This window comes from Chanos chanos, chromosome 9 (genome assembly GCF_902362185.1).
Source record: "Chanos chanos chromosome 9, fChaCha1.1, whole genome shotgun sequence".
Taxonomy (NCBI): domain Eukaryota; kingdom Metazoa; phylum Chordata; class Actinopteri; order Gonorynchiformes; family Chanidae; genus Chanos; species Chanos chanos.
In genome coordinates, this window is record NC_044503.1 from 24,387,485 (window position 1) to 24,411,983 (window position 24,499).

At 43.8% G+C, this 24,499-nt stretch overlaps 1 protein-coding gene across 1 annotated transcript in view; it reads left to right on the forward strand.

Annotated features, from left to right (window-relative positions):
• csmd3a (CUB and Sushi multiple domains 3a) overlaps positions 1–24,499 on the forward strand; it is a 126,801-nt gene that overhangs the window by 77,210 nt on the left and 25,092 nt on the right. The window contains exons 38-56 of the mRNA XM_030785320.1: positions 254–372; positions 968–1,037; positions 2,623–2,739; positions 3,009–3,218; positions 3,788–3,976; positions 5,113–5,290; positions 6,983–7,128; positions 8,813–8,893; positions 9,235–9,348; positions 9,762–9,950; positions 10,703–10,849; positions 11,475–11,663; positions 13,831–14,016; positions 14,418–14,612; positions 15,868–16,041; positions 17,055–17,228; positions 18,025–18,198; positions 19,154–19,339; positions 20,383–20,556. Of these exons, the coding sequence (XP_030641180.1) occupies positions 254–372; positions 968–1,037; positions 2,623–2,739; positions 3,009–3,218; positions 3,788–3,976; positions 5,113–5,290; positions 6,983–7,128; positions 8,813–8,893; positions 9,235–9,348; positions 9,762–9,950; positions 10,703–10,849; positions 11,475–11,663; positions 13,831–14,016; positions 14,418–14,612; positions 15,868–16,041; positions 17,055–17,228; positions 18,025–18,198; positions 19,154–19,339; positions 20,383–20,556 (3,012 nt within the window). The remainder of the gene's footprint in view (positions 1–253; positions 373–967; positions 1,038–2,622; positions 2,740–3,008; positions 3,219–3,787; positions 3,977–5,112; positions 5,291–6,982; positions 7,129–8,812; positions 8,894–9,234; positions 9,349–9,761; positions 9,951–10,702; positions 10,850–11,474; positions 11,664–13,830; positions 14,017–14,417; positions 14,613–15,867; positions 16,042–17,054; positions 17,229–18,024; positions 18,199–19,153; positions 19,340–20,382; positions 20,557–24,499) is intronic.

Consider the following 24,499-nt stretch of genomic DNA (forward strand, 5'->3'; position numbering starts at 1 on the left):
TAAAAATGACTAGATCGTAGCAAGCCACTATAGCAGAAGCATGCTTTCAAAACATGTACTTATTATCTGAATTTGTTATCCAGTGTCTGGAGCAAACACATATGTGATATATGCGCACATCTTTACGCACTGCCATTATTTAAATGCTGTTTTTATTTACATTCACCTATAGTATGGGACCTGTGTGGGTGTTTTTGCGCACCTGCTGACTGTTGTCTGCTGACAAATGAAGAGAGTTTCCTTGTGTCTTAAGCAATAGGTTTGGACTCCTGCCCAGAACCCCAGACGCCCAGCAACGCGGTTAAAGTGGGCGACCGTTACATCGTGGGCGACGTGGTGTCATTTCACTGTGAGCAAGGTTACACTCTGAAGGTGTGTGAGGCAAAAACAAACAAAAAAAAAGGACCAGTGAATGATACTATCTTATGATACTAAGTAGACTAATGATGTTAGCCTTTCAAATGCTTGTTTTCCATAAATAAACAAACCCCCCCCCCCCCCCCCCCCCCAAAAAAAACCCCCAAAAAACGAAAAAAGAAAAGAAAGAAACATTTGCTGGTGCCAGACTGCCATTTGGCTTTGCTTTGTCCCATGCCGCTGTCATTTAGCCAATGTAATCGGCAAAAACATTAGCAAGATGACTAATGGTGTTAAGAAAAGCCTTGAAAACCCAGTCCTCTTTCTTTAAAACAAGCGGAAGCTGGTTAAGGTCCTGAGTTTGTCTGTCTGTAAAGTTTGTCCATTGCTCTATAGGCCTCATTAAAACGTAGATGCTGAGAACAGGGTTTAGTCATTCAGCCACTTGGGCCTTACACTGAAGAACACTAAAAATGAAAAATTCACCAAACCGTTGCTTTTTTTTTGTCCTTTCTTGAATTTGCTAAAATGTCTTTATATACAGACATCCTCATTTTTTCCCCCCCATTCTACTTATTGTGTTTTTTGTTTTTATCTCTATGTATTTCAGGGAAATGCCCATATCACCTGCATGCCTGGACCAGTTAGAAGATGGAACCATCCAGCACCACTGTGTATTGGTATGTCATTTTCATATATATATATATATATATATATATATATATATATATATATATATACGGATAACACTATTAACCTGGGTTTCTGTAATTAGTTGGTGCCATCCAGAAATTATGAATATAAAATGACACTAGTGTGTGTGTATATATATATGTGTGTGTGTGTGTGTGTGTGTGCGTGTATGGGTTCTGACTATCATTTCTTCTGGATTTTCTCTTCTCTTCATTAAAAATGATAAAGGCTGTTCTCTAGGGTTTGTTCTGTTTGAGAGCCTGTTCAGTCTGTTCTGTTCTACTGATGTACTCCTCTGACATGGCCAGCCACTTCATTTATTCATTTATTTATTTAACTTTATTTTATTATTATTTTTGTTTCATATTCCCCTTTAATATTCGTCTATCTGTCACTATCCTGAAATGACTGTGGAACCATTGATGCTTTTGTTGTGCTGTGAACCTTTAATTCTGCTGATGGAGGCTCAGGTACTTTTTCTAAAAAAAAACTTCCTGTAACGTCATAGCAGAGAGGCCTCTCCATGACCCATTTTAAGATGAAAATGCTTTGAATTCAGTTTTTAAGCTAAATTACGCTACGTTCTCCACGAGTCCACCAGCCTCTCTTATAGTATTTTCATATACCACATTTTCTGACAACCACTCGTGTATTTTTTTTTTCCCCATCATGACATCCAGTTTGAAGTCTCTGAACATTATTGGCTGACAAAAGCCGTGTGAGTGCATGAAGCTGTTACTTTAACTGAAAGTCCTTAACCTTTTCAAAGGGTAAGATACCTGAGGAACAGAATATGTGAGGTGCTGCTGAAAGTTGAATTGATCTGTGTTACAGCAGTGTAAATCAACGGGTCAATGTGTAGTATTGACGGTTCAATTTTGCTCTTCTGAAGTACTGTAAATGGACAGACTCACTGTAGGTGGTTAGCTATTATGGCCTTGTCAACAAATGCCCTCTACACACACACACACACACACACACACAAAGAGAGAGAGAGAGAGAGGAAAAAAAAGGAGGGGGTGTCTGTTTTAATGTGATCCCCAAAGTCATGTATATTCTCTTGTTCAATTTCGAAAGTCATTAAGCCAAGTCTAGCAAGATAATGTTTCATGTTTCTCTCTAATGAGTGAAACACATTTATTGAAATTTTTTTTAAAGGCAAAATTAGAGTAGTGTTACAAATCTACTTCTTTATTCATCCCTCAGTATGTGTTGTTGTTTATCCTCTCATATAAATATTATACATACATACATATATATATATGTGTGTGTGTGTGTGTGTGTATGTGTGTGTATGTATATACACACACACACACACACACACACACACGTATTATATGAGAGCCAGGTTTAAACAGGTCACACAGTCAGTTTCAGAAGACACGCATTGATACTTATTGACGGACACTTGGGGTGTTTATACTGTTTCAGAAGATAATATCATGTGTTTTTATGAGTTATTTCACCACAGCTTGCCTATTTTTTGGAGCACATGTAGGGTGCTCTCACTAAAGGTTATTGGTTGGTGTCAAACTTAATGCCTTTTTTTTTCCCCTCGGGATATCTCCTTAGCTCAGTGTGGAGGTTCGTTATCGGACTTCAACGGGGTAATCCTGAGCCCTGGATTTCCTGGGAATTACCCCAGCGGTCAAGATTGCACCTGGACGGTTAAACTCCCAATTGGCTACGGTCAGTATTCCTCAGGATTAGAAACATTCTATTTTTCTCTTTTTTTTTTTTCATCAGAGTTTTCAGTTTATGTAACGTCCATCATGAAATGCATAGTTACCCTTTCACTGTATTTACCCACTGAGGTATGATTCATGATGTGATCACAGAAGCTCTTTTATTCAGTGTATGCCTATGTGATAAAGTAAAGTGAAGCGCAAATTCAAAACAAACAACAGATGTTCCATTTTGCATTGGTGTTTTTTTTCTTCCTTTTTTTCCTGCGTCAGGAATTCATCTGCAATTCCTGAACTTTTCCACGGAGGCCGTCCACGACTACCTTGAAGTGCGGAGCGGGAACCCGATCACTGGTTCCGTGATCGATCGGTTCAGCGGGTCGGTCGTTCCAGACTCTTTCTTTAGCACGACCCATGAGACCAGCTTCCTCTTTCACAGTGACTACTCCCAGAACAAACCTGGATTCCACATCACCTACGAGGGTAAGGAAAAACTCCTCCCTCAGGTCCTCCTTCAGCTAGAGCAATAACTCCATCTCTCTACCTTCCAAAACACTCACTCCACAGTAGACCTCAAAGGGTCCCATATCTGGAGGAGTTTCTTGGAATGCTCCCTTCATGAGAGCTGGTCTCCACACCCTACAATGTTTCAGCATGTCATTTCCAGCAATGAAACCTCATAAAGGATCCAGAGATATGTGTATATCAAGGACTTCTCCTTCAACGAGGCTGTGTGAGATCTTGGTATCGTCTGTTTGGTCCTTTGAGTCTTTGATCTTGTTTTATGCAGGCTAATCTATCCCATGGTTCATTGAAGTGAACTGACTTTATAGGGGGCAGGGAGGAGGGGTTGGCTTTCTCTAGAGAATCTCTACAAGGACATCACTACATCACTGCCTCTGATAAAGAGGGGGGGGGGGGGGGGGGGGGGGGGCATGTCAAAAACCCAAACCCCAGTTTCTCAGAATGACTCATTAGAGTGGGTTTTTCTTCTATTTTTTGGGGGCACTGTAGTTATTGCTATTGCTAACCAAGGGCCATTTTTCCTCCAGCATACGAGTTGCAGCGGTGTCCGGACCCGAGACCCTTCCGAAACGGCATGGTGATGGGCAGCGACTTCGGGGTTGGCATGACTATTTCTTTCGAGTGTCTGCCAGGTTATTCGCTGCTTGGTGAGCCTTCACTCACCTGCCTGCACGGAGTCAGCAGGAAATGGAACCACCCAGTACCACGCTGCGAGGGTAAGTACAAAAATTCGATTTGGCTTTATTGGATAAACGCAGGCACAAAGTTTTTTTTTTTGTTTTTTTTTCCCTGCACAAGCCCTGACAAAAAGCTCTTCCCATTTGGAACACCCCAAACAGTGTGATAAAGTTGAAGGAAAAAAAAAAAAACAATATCTTGTAACTCAGCAAAAAGTAGAGGCTTTTTTTTGCATTATCCAATTAATGCTACTCAGCAAAAAATGTAATTATCTGTAGGACCCTACAGACGCTGGTGTAATGCCAAACAATTAAGCTCATTGCTGGAGCAAAGGGAAAAGTCTGGCTTTGTGCAGAGGGTATGCCTGGTAACCACAGCTTTCCAAATGTTGGGGATCATGGGAAATAATCATCTTTACAGAAAAGAAGAATCAGTAGATTGAAGAATGCATCAATTCTTGCAGTAATAACTAATGATGTATTCAAAGCAGCTGCTCTAATGCTAACACTTTTAATATCTTTTTCTGCTAATATCATATCATATTGGATGTGTGGTTCCGTTTTGTTTTTTCTCCGCTCCTTTTTTTAAAAAAAAAACAAACTCTGGAGAGATTCACTTGAGTGGCTTTAAAAACAAGTACTGCTGCTTGGTATCTCTCTTCTCTGTTTTTTTTTCTCTCCATAAACTTCCACCAAACCTCCTTGGCTTTATCAGCCTAACAACAGGCAGCAACTGTACAAGTGTAAAAGATGTTTCAGCTCAGTGACATCAATTTGGAGAAGATTTTCCCATTTAAAACAGGAGCGTTTTACAAAAAAAAAGGGGCCCGACTGGTTGTCGTCTAAAATGAGCGCCAGATGTATTACGGCATTTGGCACTTAGCCCTTAGGGGTCAACACGCGTGATTTTGATTACATTCTTCACATTGTTACATGCTTTTGTAGCGCCTTCCTCTTAAAAAAAAAAAAAAAAAAAAAAAAAAAAAAAAGCCTTGCGGGGTGGCATGAATAGGGCTAAAGAATTTTAATTTCTTCACAGCTGATCTCGGTCAATTATCATTTTCTCTCATGGCATGGTGCCACTGATTGCTTGAAATTTTCTTAGCCTGACAAATTTTTTTGGTGATGGTTTCTTTCTCTCTCTCTCTCTCTCTCTCTCTCTCTCTCTCTCTCAGCTCTCTGTGGAGGTAATCTCACATCTTTAAGCGGGACCATCTACTCCCCGGGTCACCCGGCTGAGTACCCAAATCTGAAGGACTGCATGTGGAGCATCAGAGTGCCTCCTGGAAACGGAATCCACATCAACTTCACTGTGCTTAACACCGAACCCATCTACGACTACATCACTGTCTGGTAGGAGGAGCTAACGGTTTCAAAACTGTCCAAATTGGCAGAACTGAGAGAGTCAGACATCCTAACAGCTACTGTTGTAACCGAAAATTTTACATATACACGTCAATGTAATGTATGGAAGGAGAGTCGGAGACTACATGACAGACACCAAAATACCTCAGGAAAAAAAAAAAAAACCCATTGTAACCAAAATTGAAATGTATAAATGTTTAAGATTTTTACATTTTCCAAAGGATTTCAAAGGGCCCCCCCCCCTCAGTGTTCTGGTGTATGCTTGAATCTGCAATGATACAGCTGAAAGTGAGACGTTCTGCGTTCAGGTTTTGAAATGGCAGTATTTCCCGTCACTGTTTTAGAGCTGAGTAGACGCTCTTTTTATTTATTTTTTAACTGCATACATTGCTTCACACTGTCAGAGCCTGATCAGAGAGCCTTCAACACGGTTCACAATACCATCCGTTCATGTCTTATGAAGGGTAAAGAACACACTTCTGAATACTTATCTTTCAGTTCAAGCTTTCAGCAACTGTCACATGCAAAATGACACTGACTGAATTTCACTTGGGTTTTTTTTTTTTTCCCCCTTTCATTTTATGTTTCATTACTCAGCGATCGGATTTTTTTTGTTACCAAGACTACCTTTTAAAGAAACTCTAACATTCACATTCAATCATATGAATGCGTTTTGAAGAACAGCTTCAGACTGGCGACCACAGTTTTGTTTTTGTTTTTACTTATGCCCCCCCCCCCCCCAACCCCCCACCCCTAATATTCAAGTCACATCACTCTTTCATCCTCTCTGTATTCTGCAGTTATTTTGACACAATGGCAACTGTAGTAATATAACTGTCTCCTCTGTGTTCTGAAAGCTGTCTCCACTCCAATCTCTTCAAATATCATTTTTCACCGGTCTGCCCTTCTCACCCCTTCCTCTCCGTTCTCTGAGAGACATTAATGATGTAGTGTGAAGTGACCGGGGCCACTGGAAACAAAGACCCAGGACTGTCAGTTGGTATTTTTGTTACAAGCAACCCAATGTTTCTTGCAGGGCTAGTTGAGCGGAGCTTGTATTTTTGTCATGTAGCTAGCCTCTCGAGAGAATTCCGCACATCTGAGGGAACATGTTTTTGAGCACACTTTAATGATGGAGAATATCACACAGTCCACGAAACTGGTCTGATTAAGCGCAGTCCCTTTTATTTAGTGTCAGGCAGATGTCGGTACGTGAATAAAAGCAAGGGTATGATTTCCTAAGCGTTTTTCAACATTTTAGCAATAGTTTACCTGTCAGCTCTTTTTTCCTGTTATCTCCTACCGACTCTTACGATCATGATTAAATTTTGTACGGATGGCAACCGCTCAAATCCAGCCACTCTTAGGATCTTTTCGTCGGTCGGCGTTCGGTTTGGATTTGAAATCCACTCTTTTTTAAAGCCTGGATTGTTTCACTTGAGTGGCTTGAAAACCAAACATTTCTTGTCTCCTCCCCAAGCCCCCAACAAAACCTCCTTTGCTTTATCAGCCCAACAACAGGGACTGACTGCACAAGTGTGAAAGGATGCTTCACCTCGCTGAAATCGATTTAGAGGACGCCTCCCATTCAAAACTGGAGTGTTTTCAAAAGTTATGTTTGTGATGATGTATCCGGGTTTACGCGGAACCGTCCTCCCACTGATCCGCTCTCGTCTCCAGGGACGGTCCGGACCAAGGCTCCCCGCAGATCGGCCAGTACAGCGGAACCTCGACCCAGGAGGCCGTCTCAAGCACGTCCAATCACGTCTTGATCAAATTCCACAGCGACTTCAGCACCAGTGGATTCTTTGTTCTTAGTTACCACGGTGAGTTTTTCCCAAGCTTGTTTGATTTCATCTCCACTGGTTTTCTTCTCTGGGAAGGGCATGGCTTGGCATGGCTTGGCTATCGCGTCATCTTCGCGTCACACATTGTCAACTTGGGTGTGCTATTCTGTTCCTCTCGGCGTGTGCTAGTTGTGAACATACTGCTTGATGCTTTTATCTGATTCAGAAAATCAGACAGAGGAACACACAATGAAATATCAATTTGAATCTTTTCCACTTCAAGTACCTGCGCTTAAGGGGAGATTATTGCTTTTTCTTTTTTTTTTTTCTATGTTCCTGGTTTTTGTTCAGAAGCAAAAGGAGGGGCAGCTGCAGATTTTTAGTATCAATGGAAAATTGCTCCAATTATAACAGCTGGTCTATTTCCGTCTCTGAACAAAACTGAAATTGGGAATTTGCAAGTGTATCGCTTTTTATCTGCATTCCAATATATCATTTATAGAACTCCTTATTTGACAGGGAGCAGATGGGTGGAATCAAGGAATTAGGGAATTATGGGATAGTTTAAGAATGAAATTAGGATCTGCAAAGTGATACTTGTCTAGTGGTTTTTTGATATGAAAATGTCAATTACACACAACGCATCTTGATGAGAAGCTTTTTGATATTTTCATTAAAAAAAATGGTGCTTTGTTTTTCTCAGAAATACCTTTAAAAATTTCCCCAACTTTTTGAAGAGATCACAAAGCCTGTTTTTGTATGGGGTAAAAAAAAAAAAAGACAGAATGACCCCACTATTAGTATAGAGTGTAGTCATATTTTTCAAATTTGAACATAAAACATTACTACATTAGGGAATTTGATCAACTGCTGTAAAATGTGAAGCTCATTAGAAAATTAACAACACAATAAAGATAAAACGCTAGGGGTCCCAATGCTGCAAACATGCATCTCTGCTCCTGTTTTAAATTAAGCATTTATGACTCTACCAGTAATGCTTCTCTGACGATCTTTGTCTTCCTCATGAGAAATTCAAAATGAAGTTTCTTCCTCGGTTCGAAAAGTTATTTGAAGTATCTTCTTACATTTTAATAATAATAGTGTCTTTCAGCGGCTACTCATATCATCCAGAGATCACTGAGAAACTACGTTTGATCTCTGAAGAATTAGAGACCCCCCCCCCCCCCCCCCCCAGTGCTGACAGTTCTATGACATGAACTTTTTTTTCTCTTTCATAACTGCTGGTGTCACTATACGTGACTGATGTGAGAAAACAAGCGAAGTTTAACTCGATTGGTATGCGTACTCATACAAAATTGCTCACTGAAGAGCAGGAAATGCTCGTTCGGAATTGAAGTGTGGCGTTTTCTGGTCTACCACATGATTTTCAAGTACTTCATAGAGAACAAACGTGATATTGAACTTCAGCACCGTTGAAGAGTAGACTTGTAATAGACACATAAGAGACTTGTAACATTAGTTAATTGCCGTGTGACACACCTACTGCATTTGACATATTAAATAATTCACTTGTGTGAAGCCACCGGCAGCGGCTTTATGAAATCATAATGATGAAACCGGTGTGTGCTGGTGCTGCACGTGTCATTGTAAAATGAAAATACATGTATAACCAAATCTGACAAGAGTACAGGTCATTAGGTTAGCAGAAGCAGGTAGGTAACAGAGTTCGTTAACCGATTGTACTGCATCTTATCCTCCTCAGCCTACCACTTACGAGTCTGTCAACCTCCACCACCTGTGGCCAACGCAGAGGTACTCAAGGATGACGACGAATTTGAAATTGGTAAAGTTCCTCGTTGAAAATTCACACATTCACCTGTTTTCCAGTTTTTCTCTTGGGGTGGGGGGGGAGGGGGGGCGACACACACCTAATCAGCTGCTTTATCAACACTACTACACAAGGTTTTAAAAAAAAAGAACCCTACAAAGCTTTCATTCAATCCAATTTCCGCTCTGTCCTTGTTTCAGCAGCAGCACACAATCAGTACCATTCATCACCGTAATTGTCAGGCTAGCGTGCTGCCAGGTGCGGCGCTAATAGCGAATGGTTTAGAAGCGGCGATGTTGCACGGGACTAATGGGTGTGAGTGTATGTGTGTGCGCGCGCGTGTAATTACTCCGCAGGAGACATCATCAGATACCGCTGCTTGCCTGGGTTCACACTCGTGGGCAGTGAGATTCTGACCTGCAGACTGGGCGAGAGACTACAAATGGATAATCCGCCGCCGCTGTGCCAGGGTTAGCTTCACGGTTCTTTACGCACTGTGTTTCACGTCTTCTTCTTTTGTCTCCTCTTCTTACAAATGTCCCTTTGTGATCAGTCCATGTGCCGCTTGTACCCTTTTTCATCTTTTATTTTGAAATAGAGATGAGTTTAAACCATTAAGCTTAAGATCATCATGACTCTGGTGTTACCGTTTATACGAGCTGTGAAAATTTGATCTTTGTGTATTTCTGAGTTTGTATATTAGTTACCTAAATAGTTATCTAAAATTAAATATTACCTTGGAATCACCATAGCAGAGCTTCCTGTGTAAAACTAGGAGTTTGTTTCACTTGTGTTGGTTAGAATTATTTGCTTACCTGCTTTTGGAGACATCTATATAGAGTACCTTAATGTTACTGTCATTACCTCTGTATGTTCTTTGTAGTTGACTGCCCTGACAATGAGGTTCTTTTCGATTCAACTGGAGTGATTCTGAGCCCTGGGTACCCAGACAGTTACCCGAACCTTCAGATGTGTTCCTGGTTGATCAATGTGGAGAAAGGTTACAACATCACCTTGTACTTTGAACTCTTCCAAACCGAGAAGGAGTTTGACATCCTGGAGATATTTGACGGTGAGCTTCAACACATTACCTGATGGCATACGTGACAACTTGTGAAGATGTCATCGTCACAAAAAAAAAAAAACACCCTTAGAAAATCTCTCATGCAGACAAATAACGTGAATGTCCCAGTTCTGACACTGTGGAGTTTTAGTGTTTACCGCTGTTTCCTGTGAGACTGTGAGAAACATGCAGATACAATGATTATCTTCATATATTATTGTTAAGCTTGATATCCACCTAAACTACCGGTCTATTTTTGTTAAAAAAAAAAAAAAAAAAGATAAAATAAACACATGTATTTTCTCTTAAGGCGTTTAGTGTACCATTAGTGACTAATTGTTTACTACACTGACTATTATCAGCAGATTACCCTGTTTGTCACTATTGATCACCATCCCATTAGGTGCTTGTAGCACAGAGCACAGGCAAAGCACTCAAGAGCCATTGAAAAACTCTGATTACTTCCTTCCTTCATGCTAACACCTATTTTTTCTTCAATGCCTTATAACTTAAAGCGTACTAGGTGTGTGTTTTAGTAACAAATTGCATCTTAACACTGACAAAATTCTACAACTGCTTCTGCAACTGCTACTACTACAGTGGTAATAGTTGCTCTTGCTGTTTCGGCGGTTGTTGTTTATGTTTCTTGTTGTATAGAGAGCAATGGTTAAATGAATTAGTCACTAGTGATATATAAACTGAATACTGTGCTCTGTACTGTAAAAACCCATTTTCTCTCCTGTTGTGTGGTTTGTGTGAAGGGTCCAGTGTCTACAGTCAGAGTCTAGCCGCTCTGAGCGGAGATCTGGCCGCGCCCTTCACCATCACCACCACAGGACACCAGCTTTTCCTGCGCTGGTCGTCCGACCACGGCACCAACAAGAAGGGCTTCCGCATCACTTACGTGGGTGAGTATCAAAGTATGTATCCCCGACTGTTAATACCTTTTCAGTGGCACGTGTGTTCTCTGTCGTCTCCCCAGTCTGCTTGTCTTGTCTTGTCTTGTCTTGTCTTTTCGTCCGTCTGTCCATCCGTCCGTCCATCCATCCATCCATCCACCGTCCATTTGTCTGTCCATCTGTCCTTCCACTCGTTCTTCCCTTTGTTCAGTCAGGAGTCTGACATATTTGCTTTTGTTTTTGGTATTTTGTTCAGGGCACAGCTTGTCTTCATGAATCCATCAATGAATCCATCCATCCATCTGCTCATTGTTTTAAGCACGTATCCCTCCATATGTCTGTCTTTCCATCCGTCCACGTGTTTCGCTCCTGCCATTTGTTTTGTCCTGTATGTTAAAGTATGATGATATTAAGACAATAAGGGCTGTATTGTATTGTGTATAGCGTAATACTAGAAGTTACCCCACATGTCAGACTTGACATTCATCACAGCTTAAACGATCTTTGATGTGCTAAATCGATCTCGGTTTGAAATCAATTAGCGAATAACAGGACATGCATGTCGGATATCCAACCAATCAGAATGCCCTTTTTTTTTTATCGACGTGACTAAGATGTGTGTTTGAATCCCTAGCCATGTACTGTAGCACTCCAGACTCGCCCCAGCACGGTTTCGTGGTGAGTCAGACGGGAGGACACGTCAACAGCGTGGTTCGTTGGGCTTGCGATCGCGGATACAGGCTGATTGGCAAAAGCATGGCCGTGTGCAGGAAGACGGTGTTCGGCTACCTCTCCTGGGACGCGTCCGTGCCGGCGTGCCAAGGTAAACCCCAGAACCGCACTCGTGCACACCCTCGCTTTTCAGCACATTCTCAAAGGAACATGTGTCCTGAATATTTAGAATTTCAACTGTGACAAACCCGCTCTGAACGAGCAACTGATTCACAGCATGAGTCTGAGCGGCAGGATGGAACTCTTCACTGTAACGCAGAGACTTCAGTAGATAGACTGTACATGTTTGGATTTTAATGAACAAATAACAATGTATTAAACACATATGTAGTTGTATATCAGTTAAATATAGATATACAAGAATCAATCCACACTGTGTGTCAGTTGTGTTTTTGTATTTGGTGTCTTGTGTGACTTTTGTTTTTATCTATAGATTCTCTACAGTAGGCACTTGTTAAGATCTTAACTGCAACTTTATGAAATGAAGCTTTGTTCTTCCAAAGTTTTTTGTTTTTTGACTTCAAAAACAAAAAAACTTTGAAGTTCAGTCTTTTTTTTCTGAAAAAACTTAACATTACCAATCTGATTGACAATTTAAATGTAATGTGTTGTAGTCATTAGCAGGCATAATGTCTGCCACATTATTTTTTTTTTCGCTCTAAGAGACTCTTACATAGTAATTAACATTGACAGCGTGAATTTTAACTCAGACTTGTTTGTGATTATTCCAGCAGTTGAAGCGGCCAAATACCAAACACTTGATTCATTAAGTAATGAAACTCTGCGCTAGGCTAGAATACAAAAGAGGACAAAGATATGGGTTTATCTAAGGAATGGATGGAGAGTGTCTGATTTTTTGCTTTGAAAATTATTTTAAAAGCTTGGACGACTCTCTAGGGCTAACGTGGCGTTTTTGCTGCATGCTAAAAATCTATTCGCACAAACTCTCCCATCAGTCACCGTCAATAAATGAAATGTCCGGTAAGGATTTTGAAAAACTGTCGAGTGACGCTAAACTTCGCGAGGCATTAAAAAAATGTACCCCATACATCACCAGAGCAGTTTCAAGTGATTCGGAAGACACTTGCCAAAGGGCGAACTTTTCATTGCCAACGCTTCTCTCCCAGATTGGCCAGAGCTTGAGTGTTTTATTGGCTCGGCTGTCAATGCGGGAACACGGTATGTCAAGTGGCAACAAGAAAGATCAATCTGCTCTTTGTTCGTCCTAATTAATACATTTAAATAACAAAGTGTTTGTTTTCTGCGTTTTTTTCGAAGCCTCTTATTAGCATTCCGCGTTAGAGCCATTGTTGCGTTTGATTTATTTGATTAGATATTTAATGCTCAATAATTGCGCATCCCATTATGTTCGTCGGGTTTATTGATGTGGCTTTGAACATACTCCAAATCCTATTTCCCTTTGGCTTAATTAAAAATTTCTGCCACATTGGCAAATCAAATTCATGTTCCGTTAGCACCGAAGACCTCTATGTACGACGTGGAAGCTTTGGCAAAGCGCCAGAGAGAACACAGACGCAGAGGTCAGTGCACGGCATGAGGTAATGAAGTGCAGAGCGTTTCGGAGAGGGGAGCGGAAAATGTGTGTCGACTCCGAAATTAGGAGAGTTGATCAGAAGGGGTTAAATTGGAGTTCAATAAAATGCAGTCGAGTCGATGCCTCCGACGTGGCCCCACTTTTCCCGCTGGCTCGGAGAATCTCGAGCTCAAGGTTAAAGTGAAAGACGTTTGGCCTTTTGTTCGCTCGCCGTTCACACAATCAGAGACTGCACGCATACAACAGCCTTGACTACGATTTAACAGGCTAATGAGTCCATTTGGTATCAGCATATTTTTTTATTATATGTTGAAAAAACAACAGCAGAGAAGCCCCAGCTTGTTTTGCTGTCTCTCAAGTGCCAAGCAGGCACCTCAGGATGTATTGGTGTGATTAGAAAAGGCAGAGTGTAATATTGATATTCTCTGCAGTTCTCTTTTTGTCATATTAATCAAATCTGGCCACAGATGATAGCCAGGTCTTATTTTTCTTCTAATTGTTGTCATTTAAATGGCGAGGAACTTGTTGGGTATGAGAATAGAGTAGCCTACAAGTCGTATTTGTCACACTCTCTCTCCTTCTCTCTCTCTCTCTCTCACTCACTGCTTCTTTCTCTCTCCCCCCATCCCTCTTTCCCCTTTCTCTCTCTTTCTCTCCCCCCCCCCCCCCCCTTGCTTCCTCTTTCTCGGTGATTTCTGCTCAGCTGTGTCCTGCGGTATGCCTGTGGCACCGGTTAATGGAGGTGTGCTGGCGGCAGACTACTCAGTGGGCACCAGGGCAACTTACTTCTGCAACGAGGGTTACAGGCTTTCCTCCAAGGAGGTGACCAGCACCGTCTGCCAGGCTGACGGGACATGGAGCAACCACAACAAAATCCCCCGATGCACAGGTACCACACACGGGCTTGGCTGTTAACCGCCATGTCAGCCTGCCTTTCAAACCACATGACCACCATATGAGGCCTGCCTTAAATGACGGTGCTTAGAGTAGTTAGAGTATTCACTTGTATCCAATACTGCAGTCAAAGTAATAGAAAAACTATTAAGCTAATGAGTGACATGGTTGGACGCGACTGTTTGCCTAAATGCCTCTTAAGAGATGTAGTTACAGTGCTTGTCTAAATATTTGTAATCAAAATAAAAAATGATAACATCAGGTTATGCTTATTAAATTCATGCCTGGTTGGAACTAAAACCGTTTAACGACACTAAATTGTTTTTTTTCTTTTTTTTTTTTTTTTTTAAGTGCAGTGGTGTTTTTTAACTTGCATCTGGTCTCTCCTTGCCACAGTCATGGTGTGTCCCAGTATCGGATCCTTTACGCTGGATCACGGCAAATGGAGGATAGTCAATGGCTCTCGCTATGAATATGGGACCAAAATAGCTTTTAACTGTAACCCTGGTTACTACCGTCTCGGCCCCGCCCACATCCACTGCACATCCAATGGGACGTGGAGCTGGCGAAATGAAAGGCCGCGCTGCAAGAGTGAGTGTAACAGAGGCACACACACACTTATCAACTTGTCTGTCTTTTTTTTTTTTCTTTACACCCAATTTCTTTAAAGCCTGCCAAACAAGACACGAGTACCAATTACACAGTCACCGAAGTGTTAAATTGTCTAAGGTAGCAGCTAAAACTGAATCCATCACGGACAGACGTTTTACACCCTTCACATAAACGAACAAACTTTGTACACTGAGCTACAGTTGTACAGCTACTCGGTAGGAATCCACTGTCGTAGATAAGGTCGCGCGTTTAAATTTTTTTTTTTTTTTTATAATTAGCGAAAGCGGAAATGCTAATAGACGTCTCGAGGGGACTTAGCTCATAGCTGTTTGGCTGCGTCCATGTGTGAGGCTATCTGTGCCATTTGTCAGGCGTGATATGGTATCAGATGCTTGAGTTGCCAGTGTTGCGTAGAGAAATGATACATCTGACAAAAACCGTCGCGATGATAAATGTTTGGATGGCTCTCTGCCACGCTCAAGTGAGAAAGTTCCGAGATGAAAGCCCAGAAATCCACGGAGTAAAAAGCACTTTATCATGGAGCGTTACCTAAGACGCAATCCCGCTTCCTGGCAAGGACGAGGGGAGGGAAGGGAAGGGGGGGGGGGGTGTGTAAGGGGGGAGACAAACAACAACAACAAAAAAAGGGGTTCAATTTTATAAAATGACAAATACGAAAACGAAAACACAACTGAAATTGCTAACAGCGGAGACAACGAATAGGTTTTTAGCCCACCCACTTTGAAGCGTATAAGATCTATACGAGGTGATCCAAAATCTTAAGTGTGGAGCGACGTGGAGAAAATTCTGGAACGCACTTCAGTCCACAGACCACCGAACTCCTATCTGCATATAATGCTGGGTTTGCCGGTAATTTGCCTTTACGCACCTTTAGAAGTGGCAGAGGTAAGGTGTCACTGAATCAGTTGGCTCTCATTGCCGTCATTATCGCTCGGCATCAAAAGCAATCGGCTCAAAAGTTTTCCCCATTTTCAGACATTTCCAGTTCTCTTTTAGTGTGTTTCAGCTTGCTGGAATGTGCTTTTTAGGTGGCTTATAAATAAATAAATAAATAAATAAATGGGCAAGCCCCCCTCAAGAAAAAAAAAAAGAAACTAGAAAGGGAAGAAAAAGAAACAGGCTCTCTCAAATTGGGTGTAAATTACAGGCGTACCTTTGACTTTGAGTTGCATGCCAGCTCATTCCTCTCCCTCTCTATTGCCTCTTACTGCAGTCATTTCGTGTGGAGAGCTGCCCACTCCTCCTAATGGGATGAAAATTGGAACGCAGACGACCTTCGGAGCCACGGCCGTTTTCACTTGCGACTCGGGATACGTTCTGGTGGGCTCGGCCGTACGAGAATGCCTGGCCTCGGGGCTCTGGAGCGGGATGGAGACCCTCTGTTTGGGTAGTCAAATTTTTTGCTCGTTAATGAAAAACAACCAAAAGTTCACAACAGACTTTTTTTTTTTCAAGGGAGAGAGCGAGAGAGATTGCGTAAGATTTTATTTAATGAGATGTCTTTCTCTGTTGTAGAGAAGCCACAACCGTGCGTTGCTCTGTCGAAGTATATCTTCATTTCTGCATAGAACGCGTTTCAGTTCAGTCTTCTGTGTGATATTTACAAAAACACCTAATTCCACAGCTCAGCCACTAGCGGTATTATTTATTTATTTATTTGTTCGGGGGGGGGGGGGGGGGGGGGGTGGTGGTGGTGGTGTTTTTTTTTCTTTCTAACTGTTCCTGATTTTGCCCCACAGGCAAGATCTCGAGTTCCTCCCAGAGAGTAGATTACACGTGCGTCTTGACGAGACGGAGTCATCTCTGTTGGAGGCAGAGCAGGTGGAGATATAGGGAGCGAAGTGGGAGAGGAGGAAAGTGGGTTAGGAAACGAACGGCGCATTAAATCAGCTCAAAGTGTCTATGTTACAGTCACATAGATGAGGAGGCCTCAGTGAAGTGTGTCTGTGTGTGTGTGTGTGTGTGCGTGTGTGTGTTTTTCTGTCGGGAGCGCTCAGATCAATGAAAGGATCAGAGAAACGGCAGCCTATTCCACATCTACGCACACATCACTTCTCTTCTCCACCTCTCTGAGCGACGGAATATTCTCTCTCTCACTCTCTCTCTCTTTTTTTTTTTTGGGCTCCATTACGCTTTCCCTTATAAAGCCTTCACAATTGTCCCACAAATATCTTACAACACCTGACTTGTACAGCAGATGTCTCAGTGTTTTCAAGACGCCAGCTGTCATTTGCTTAGCGAGTGCAGCATCAGACGTCGGCAAGAAGTCAGCCGTATCTGGAATGTATCAGTTGTAGTTGTGAACTTGTATCAGTTCAACCATCCGCCGAATAAATGTACAGCAACCACCCCCCCCCCCAAAAAGAAAAAAAAAAAAACACGCTTCTGCTTTGCCTACAGCCGGCCACTGCGGGATACCGGAGCCCATTGTGAACGGCCAGGTCATCGGGGAGAACTTTGGTTACAGGGACACAGTAGTGTACCAGTGCAATCCCGGGTTCCGCCTCATCGGTTCCTCGGTACGGATCTGCCAACAGGATCACCAGTGGTCGGGACAGCTCCCGTCATGCGTCTGTGAGTGGTGTTTTGTTTTTTGTTTTGTTTTTTTCACAGGAATAAACATCACGCAGCTACACAGATCTTTGAATTTTTGAGGGATTAGCAAGACAAACGGCAGACAAAAGGAATGCTAACAAGCTCTTATGCAGACAAAAAAGGAAAAAGGGGGGGGGGGGGGGGGGGGGGGGGGACTATGACAAGGATGGGTATTGCAGACGTATCTGTAAGCAGGGGAAATCCTACCAAGACCAGCAAGGCTTTTTTTTTTTTTGGCGAGAAAATGACTAACGCCTTCTTTTTGTGTTTGTGCCTGCCTGATGTGTTCTTCAGCACATATTTGTTTTCGGATTACCGCTCCTGACAGACGTGCTTCGCACTTGAGATTTCCTTTATGGAATCTTTCTTTTTTTTTTTCCCCCAGCTTAGTGCATGCATCTAAAAAGAAAGCGTATTGAAAACACTGTTTGTGTATTTATTACATGCTACAAGCCCCTCTCGAGTCAATTTCAAAGGAAGAAGTACAATAAGAGGTCCAAACTGTAATACTGTGGGAGCTACAGAACACTGCGGAATACTGTGGATGCTATGGTCATCAGTTATGTCTTTCTTCTTTTTTCTTTTTTTTTTTATACATGTATGTGTGTGTGTGTGTGTATATATCTATATCTATCTATATCTATATCTATATATATATATGTACACACACACTAAAGACATAACGGATAGCCATAGTATTGAGTGGACTCAAATTTTGCATCAAAGTATTGTGCTGTAAACTAAGCACCAGCCTCTCCACCCTTGTGTTTGGCAGCCATTAGCTGCGGCCATCCAGGGAGTCCCATCTACGGCCGCACGGTTGGCGACGGGTTCAACCTCAACAACGTGGTTAGCTTCTTCTGCAACAACGGCTACATCCTGGAGGGCCCTTCCCAGGCGCAGTGCCAGGCGGACCGCCAGTGGAGCCATCAGCCGCCAACATGCAGGGGTACAGTCCACACACGGGCAGCCAAAATCACCGCCCATAAGTAGCAAGGAGATGACATTCATCTCAGCATAACAGTTTAACCATACATCTGTTTGAGCTTAAGGCTAAGGGGCTAGGGGACTTTAATTCATTCTAATTACCCTGCTCAGAGGCACAGACGCAGGGACTAATAATCTATGAGCTTTACATCTTCGTGTGACAGTTTTAATCCAGTTTATGCGTTTTAAATGCTTTGAATGAACTTGTTGGTAAATACAGCAAGACCAGAAACATCTGAAATCTTGTGCCATGATTTGATTAAAGTTAAGCTCATAATTTATATATATATATATATATATATACAGTACATAAATAATATAAAGATATTCACACATTCATATTTAGAATGAGCCCCAGACGCCCTGCTGTATGTTGCTAATTGAAATGCTTAGTAAACAGCAGATACTGTGTGTTTAACCACAGATGGTGGAGAGAGTTCATCTGTACAGCAAGTGTTTAAAAAGAAAAAAAGAACAATAAAAAAAAAAAAAAAAAAGAACCACCATCCTGGCCCTGAGTATCCTGGGTATTTTATTCCAACACAGTGTAATTTGTCCAATTGTGTTCTGAATAGAAGCGTTTGAGTCTCCCAGCAGAGGAGATGAAATGACTCATTCTTGATTGGCTTCTGGCCAGTGACAGAACAAACGTGATTGGTGGGCCTGTTAATATATGCGTGGGTGATGTTGGTAGTTAGATATCTCCGAGTGTAGACCTACTGATGCATCATTTACAGAAATGTTTCAAAATGCTTGTAGAAAAAAAAAATAAAAAGATTGTATCATTCAACATTTGTCAGGCATCAACCATAGTATTCAACCAGATTTTCAGATTTTAAGATTCCTTTTGTCAGGCTGTGTGTTTGGTTGATGCCTAATTTAACCTGTTTTTTTTTTTTTTCTCATATTGTGAGCAGTCGTCAACTGCACTGATCCGGGCATCCCAGCCAATTCAATCAGACAGAGCAAGATCGAGCATGGTAACTTCACCTTTGGTACTGTGGTATCCTACGACTGCAATCCTGGGTACCACGTCTTTGGGTCGCCGGTCCTAACCTGTCAGCCCATTGGCTACTGGGACAAGCCCTTACCGGAATGCATTGGTAAGTTTAGCGCCATTTCTTTCCCCCCCCTTCTTAACTTTTATTTTGGTATTTTACATATGCCCCCACCCCCACCCTCGCACACACACACACACACACACACACACAGAGCCCTCTGAACCCAATTTCCTGCTGGTCAGGAAATTCGCTTTGCAAAGGCAAGCTGTACCTCAGTCAACAAAGAATGAGGTTAACAATCACGTGAAAGGGGGTGTGCCAAGTTCCTAGCATTCAGATGCATTTGCGCTGTAGGTCTTTGGCAAGATTCCCCCTTCCTTAAAAACGTCTTGTATAATTGTCAGGGGTTTTTGGGGGGTCAAGCGCATGTAGGCGTGTGCCGCGGAGGCTAGGTGTGAAGCTTAGCGAGGGAGATACTCTCATTTACCTATGAGCAAGTAATTGGCTCCCATCTCTCTCTCTCTCTCTCTTTTTTTTAACTCTTTTTTTCCTCCCTCCATCCACATCTCCTGTAATTGGTTCGTATCCTGGATTTGACTGCTTTTCTGCCACTGCACTCCTGCACTGTTTCAATAGCGCTGTCACTGTAGACAGACAGAGTGTGAGTGAAAAAAATCCCCCCAGCAATTATTCCTACCTAACTCAAGCATATAACTCACAATTTCAAATGTTTATTCGTTCTGGGTGTGGAATTCTACCACATGAGGTGGTGCGGTTTTACTTTGGAGAGGAGGGGGGTGGGGGTGGGGGTGATGTGTAATGGGGTGATTTCACTCACTAGCCTTTTCCAGGGTTTTTTCTTTTCCCTCTCCAGAAGTTAGGTGGGATAATCATTTCACTTACATAAACCAACACTGAAATATTTCACTTTTCCTTGGAGAGCTGCATATAGCAGCTCTATATGGTGAGAAGGAACATGCCCCTTGGCTGCTAAACTGGAATATTAAAGTAAATGACTGTATATTAAAGCATGTTACGTTACAGCTATATTAAGCGTCCTGCTGCGGTGAATAATTAGAGATGGGGATGGAAAGTGGTATGACTGGGCGGTGATGATGCGACTGTTCTGTGCTCTGGTTGGTCAGAAATCGACTGTGGACACCCGGACACGCCCCCCAACGGCATCCTCATCGGCGACAGGTTCACCTTCGGCTCTAGCGTTGGCTACAGCTGTGAGGGAGGCAGGGAGCTGATTGGAGAGTCAGTCCGAACGTGTCAACTCAACGGCCACTGGAGCGGCTCCCTGCCTCACTGCTCAGGTGAGAAACACAACAGGTGGGCGCCTGTGTATGTACGCACACAGACACACACACATATATGCACGTGCACACACACACACACACACACACACACACACGTGTCTCTGCGCACGTACATCCCACACACCTGCACATGCATATGGGTATACACACACACACACACACACACACACCCATGCATATAGCGCTCAGATACAAAATACACAACAGCCCATCTTACTAGTTCTAATGACCACATCTTCCTGCTTCTTAATCAGACTGTGTTACCGCGGTAGAACAAAGATAACACAAATGACAGGCACCTCTCACACTCCAGACAAACTGTGTTGGTTACACCAAGAGTCAGGCTCATTTGATTCAGAAACTCATTTTCATTCCTTTTCTATTCGTCCTCCAGTTCCGTCAGACTGAGACAAAAGAGTTTCTCTCAGTTGCACTTGAGAAAAGGGAAGTATGAGAAATACTCAAATTTATAATGACATTATTCCACATTCAGCTCATCTCTCTCTAGCCAAGCATGTTTAATGTCATTATGACTTGCGCTTTCTTTTGAAGCAATTGCGCGTGTTTGAATAATGATTCCTGTCTCCTTTGGTTCAACATAGACACATAAAAGGCTCCTGCTGCATTTATGTTGACTGACGTCGACTGTTTCACAACTCCGACCGGCAGAGATGCCTAGATATATCCTCATCCTCATTTTATTCTTCTTAATGACTGATACTGTGGAAGCCACGAACAACTGCCGCATTTCTCTCTGTCACACACTCTGCGGGCTCTTTCCCCCTCTCTCTCCGACTCTCTCTGTCTTTCCCCCCTCTCTCTCCGATTCTCTCTGTCTTTCCCCTCTCTCTCTCTGACTCTCACTGTCTTTCCCCCTCTCTCTCCGATTCTCTCTGTCTTTCCCCTCTCTCTCTCTGACTCTCACTGTCTTTCCCCCTCTCTCTCCGATTCTCTCTGTCTTTCCCCTCTCTCTCCGACTCTCTCTGTCTTTCCCCCTCTCTCTCCGATTCTCTCTGTCTTTCCCCTCTCTCTCTCTGACTCTCTCTGTCTTTCCCCTCTCTCTCTCTCTGACTCTCGCTGTCTTTGCCCTTCTCTCTCTCTGACTCTCTCTGTCTTTCCCCTCTCTCTCTCTCTGACTCTCTCTGTCTCTCCCCTCTCTCTCTGTCCGACTCTCTCTGTCTCTCCCCTCTCTCTCTCCCGACTCTCTCTGTCTTTCCCCTGTCTCTCTGACTCTCTCTGTCTTTCCCCCTCTCTCTCTGACTCTCTCTGTCCTCCCCCTCTCTCTCTCTCTCTGACTCTCTCTGTCTTTCCCCCTCTCTCTCTGACTCTCTCTGTCTTTCCCCTCTCTCTCTCTCTGACTCTCGCTGTCTTTGCCCTTCTCTCTCTCTGACTCTCTCTGTCTTTCCCCTCTCTCTCTCTCTGACTCTCTCTGTCTCTCCCCTCTCTCTCTCTCCGACTCTCTCTGTCTCTCCCCTCTCTCTCTCCCGACTCTCTCTGTCTTTCCCCTGTCTCTCTGACTCTCTCTGTCTTTCCCCCTCTCTCTCTGACTCTCTCTGTCCTCCCCCTCTCTCTCTCTCTCTCTGACTCTCTCTGTCTTTCCCCCTCTCTCTCTGACTCTCTCTGTCTTTCCCCTCTCTCTCTCTCTGACTCTCGCTGTCTTTGCCCTTCTCTCTCTCTGACTCTCTCTGTCTTTCCCCTCTCTCTCTCTCTGACTCTCTCTGTCTCTCCCCTCTCTCTCTCTCCGACTCTCTCTGTCTCTCCCCTCTCTCTCTCCCGACTCTCTCTGTCTTTCCCCTGTCTCTCTGACTCTCTCTGTCTTTCCCCCTCTCTCTCTGACTCTCTCTGTCCTCCCCCTCTCTCTCTCTCTCTGACTCTCTCTGTCTTTCCCCCTCTCTCTCCGATTCTCTCTGTCTTTCCCCTCTCTCTCTCTGACTCTCACTGTCTTTCCCCCCTCTCTCTCCGATTCTCTCTGTCTTTCCCCTCTCTCTCTCTGACTCTCACTGTCTTTCCCCCTCTCTCTCCGATTCTCTCTGTCTTTCCCCTCTCTCTCCGACTCTCTCTGTCTTTCCCCCTCTCTCTCCGATTCTCTCTGTCTTTCCCCTCTCTCTCTCTGACTCTCTCTGTCTTTCCCCTCTCTCTCTCTCTGACTCTCGCTGTCTTTGCCCTTCTCTCTCTCTGACTCTCTCTGTCTTTCCCCTCTCTCTCTCTCTGACTCTCTCTGTCTCTCCCCTCTCTCTCTGTCCGACTCTCTCTGTCTCTCCCCTCTCTCTCTCTCCCGACTCTCTCTGTCTTTCCCCTGTCTCTCTGACTCTCTCTGTCTTTCCCCCTCTCTCTCTGACTCTCTCTGTCCTCCCCCTCTCTCTCTCTCTCTGACTCTCTCTGTCTTTCCCCCTCTCTCTCTGACTCTCTCTGTCTTTCCCCTCTCTCTCTCTCTGACTCTCGCTGTCTTCCCCTTCTCTCTCTCTGACTCTCTCTGTCTTTCCCCTCTCTCTCTCTCTGACTCTCTCTGTCTCTCCCCTCTCTCTCTCTCCGACTCTCTCTGTCTCTCCCCTCTCTCTCTCCCGACTCTCTCTGTCTTTCCCCCTCTCTCTCTGACTCTCTCTGTCCTCCCCCTCTCTCTCTCTCTCTGACTCTCTCTGTCTTTCCCCCTCTCTCTCTGACTCTCTCTGTCCTCCCCCTCTCTCTCTCTCTCTGACTCTCTCTGTCTTTCCCCTCTCTCTCTGACTCTCTCTGTCTTTGCCCTTCTCTCTCTCTCCGACTCTCTCTGTCTCTCCCCTCTCTCTCTCTGACTCTCTCTGTCTCTCCCCTCTCTCTCTCTCCGACTCTCTCTGTCCTCCCCCTCTCTCTCTCCCGACTCTCTCTGTCTTTCCCCTCTCTCTCTGACTCTCTCTGTCTTTCCCCCTCTCTCTCTCTCTGACTCTCTCTGTCTTTCCCCTTCTCTCTCTCTCCTGACTCTCTCTGTCTTTCCCTCTCTCTCTCTCCTGACTCTCTCTGTCTTTCCCTCTCTCTCTCTCCCGACTCTCTCTGTCTTTCCCCCTCTCTCTGCAACTCTCTCTGTCTTTCCCCTTCTCTCTGCGACTCTCTCTGTCTTTCCCTCTCTCTCTGCGACTCTCTGTCTTTCCCCTTCTCTCTCTCTCTCCGACTCTCTCTGTCTTCCCCCCTCTCTCTCTGACTCTCTCTGTCTTTCCCTCTCTCTCTCCGACTCTCTCTGTCTTCCCCCCTCTCTCTGCAACTCTCTCTGTCTTTCTGTGTCTCACTGGCTCGCTGTCTCTTTCTCTCTCGCTGTCTTTCTTTCTCTGGCTCACCCCTCTCTCTCCCACTCTCTTCCCCACTCTATCTATCTATCTATCTATCTATCTATCTATCTATCTATCTATCTATCTATCTATCTATCTGTCACTCTTTCTTTAATTTGCTCCCACTCTGGGTCTTGCTATCTTTCTCTCTTGAGATCTTACCTTCTCAGGCTCTCTCCGGCTCTCTCCCTCTCTATCTGTCTGTTTATAGCTCGTTCTCTGTCTGTCTTGCTCTGGCTCGCTCTCTCTATCTCTCTCTCTCTCTCTTTTCCTTTCGTTTCCCCTCCTCCCCTGACCACCTTCCTCCTCTCAAAGCCACCTCCTTCTCTCCGGGCTGCACCTCCTCTCCAGGCTCCGGGCATCTGCTGCATCTGACCTTTTATCCCACGGCGTTTTATCTCACTCACCTCCCTGTCACAGCCTAACACACCCGTCATATCGTCCCAGTGCTCCCCACACTTCATCTGATATCTTCCTCCTCTTCTGCTCCACGCAGGGGGGGGACAAACCAAGGCAAAGCCCACACTGTTCTCTCACTCCCACGCAACCAGACCGGTTCTCCTTCTCCGCATTCGTTGACCCCAAAAAGAAAGAGAGAGAGAGAGAGAGAGAGAGGGAATGAAAGAGCTTGGGTGTGGAGGCGT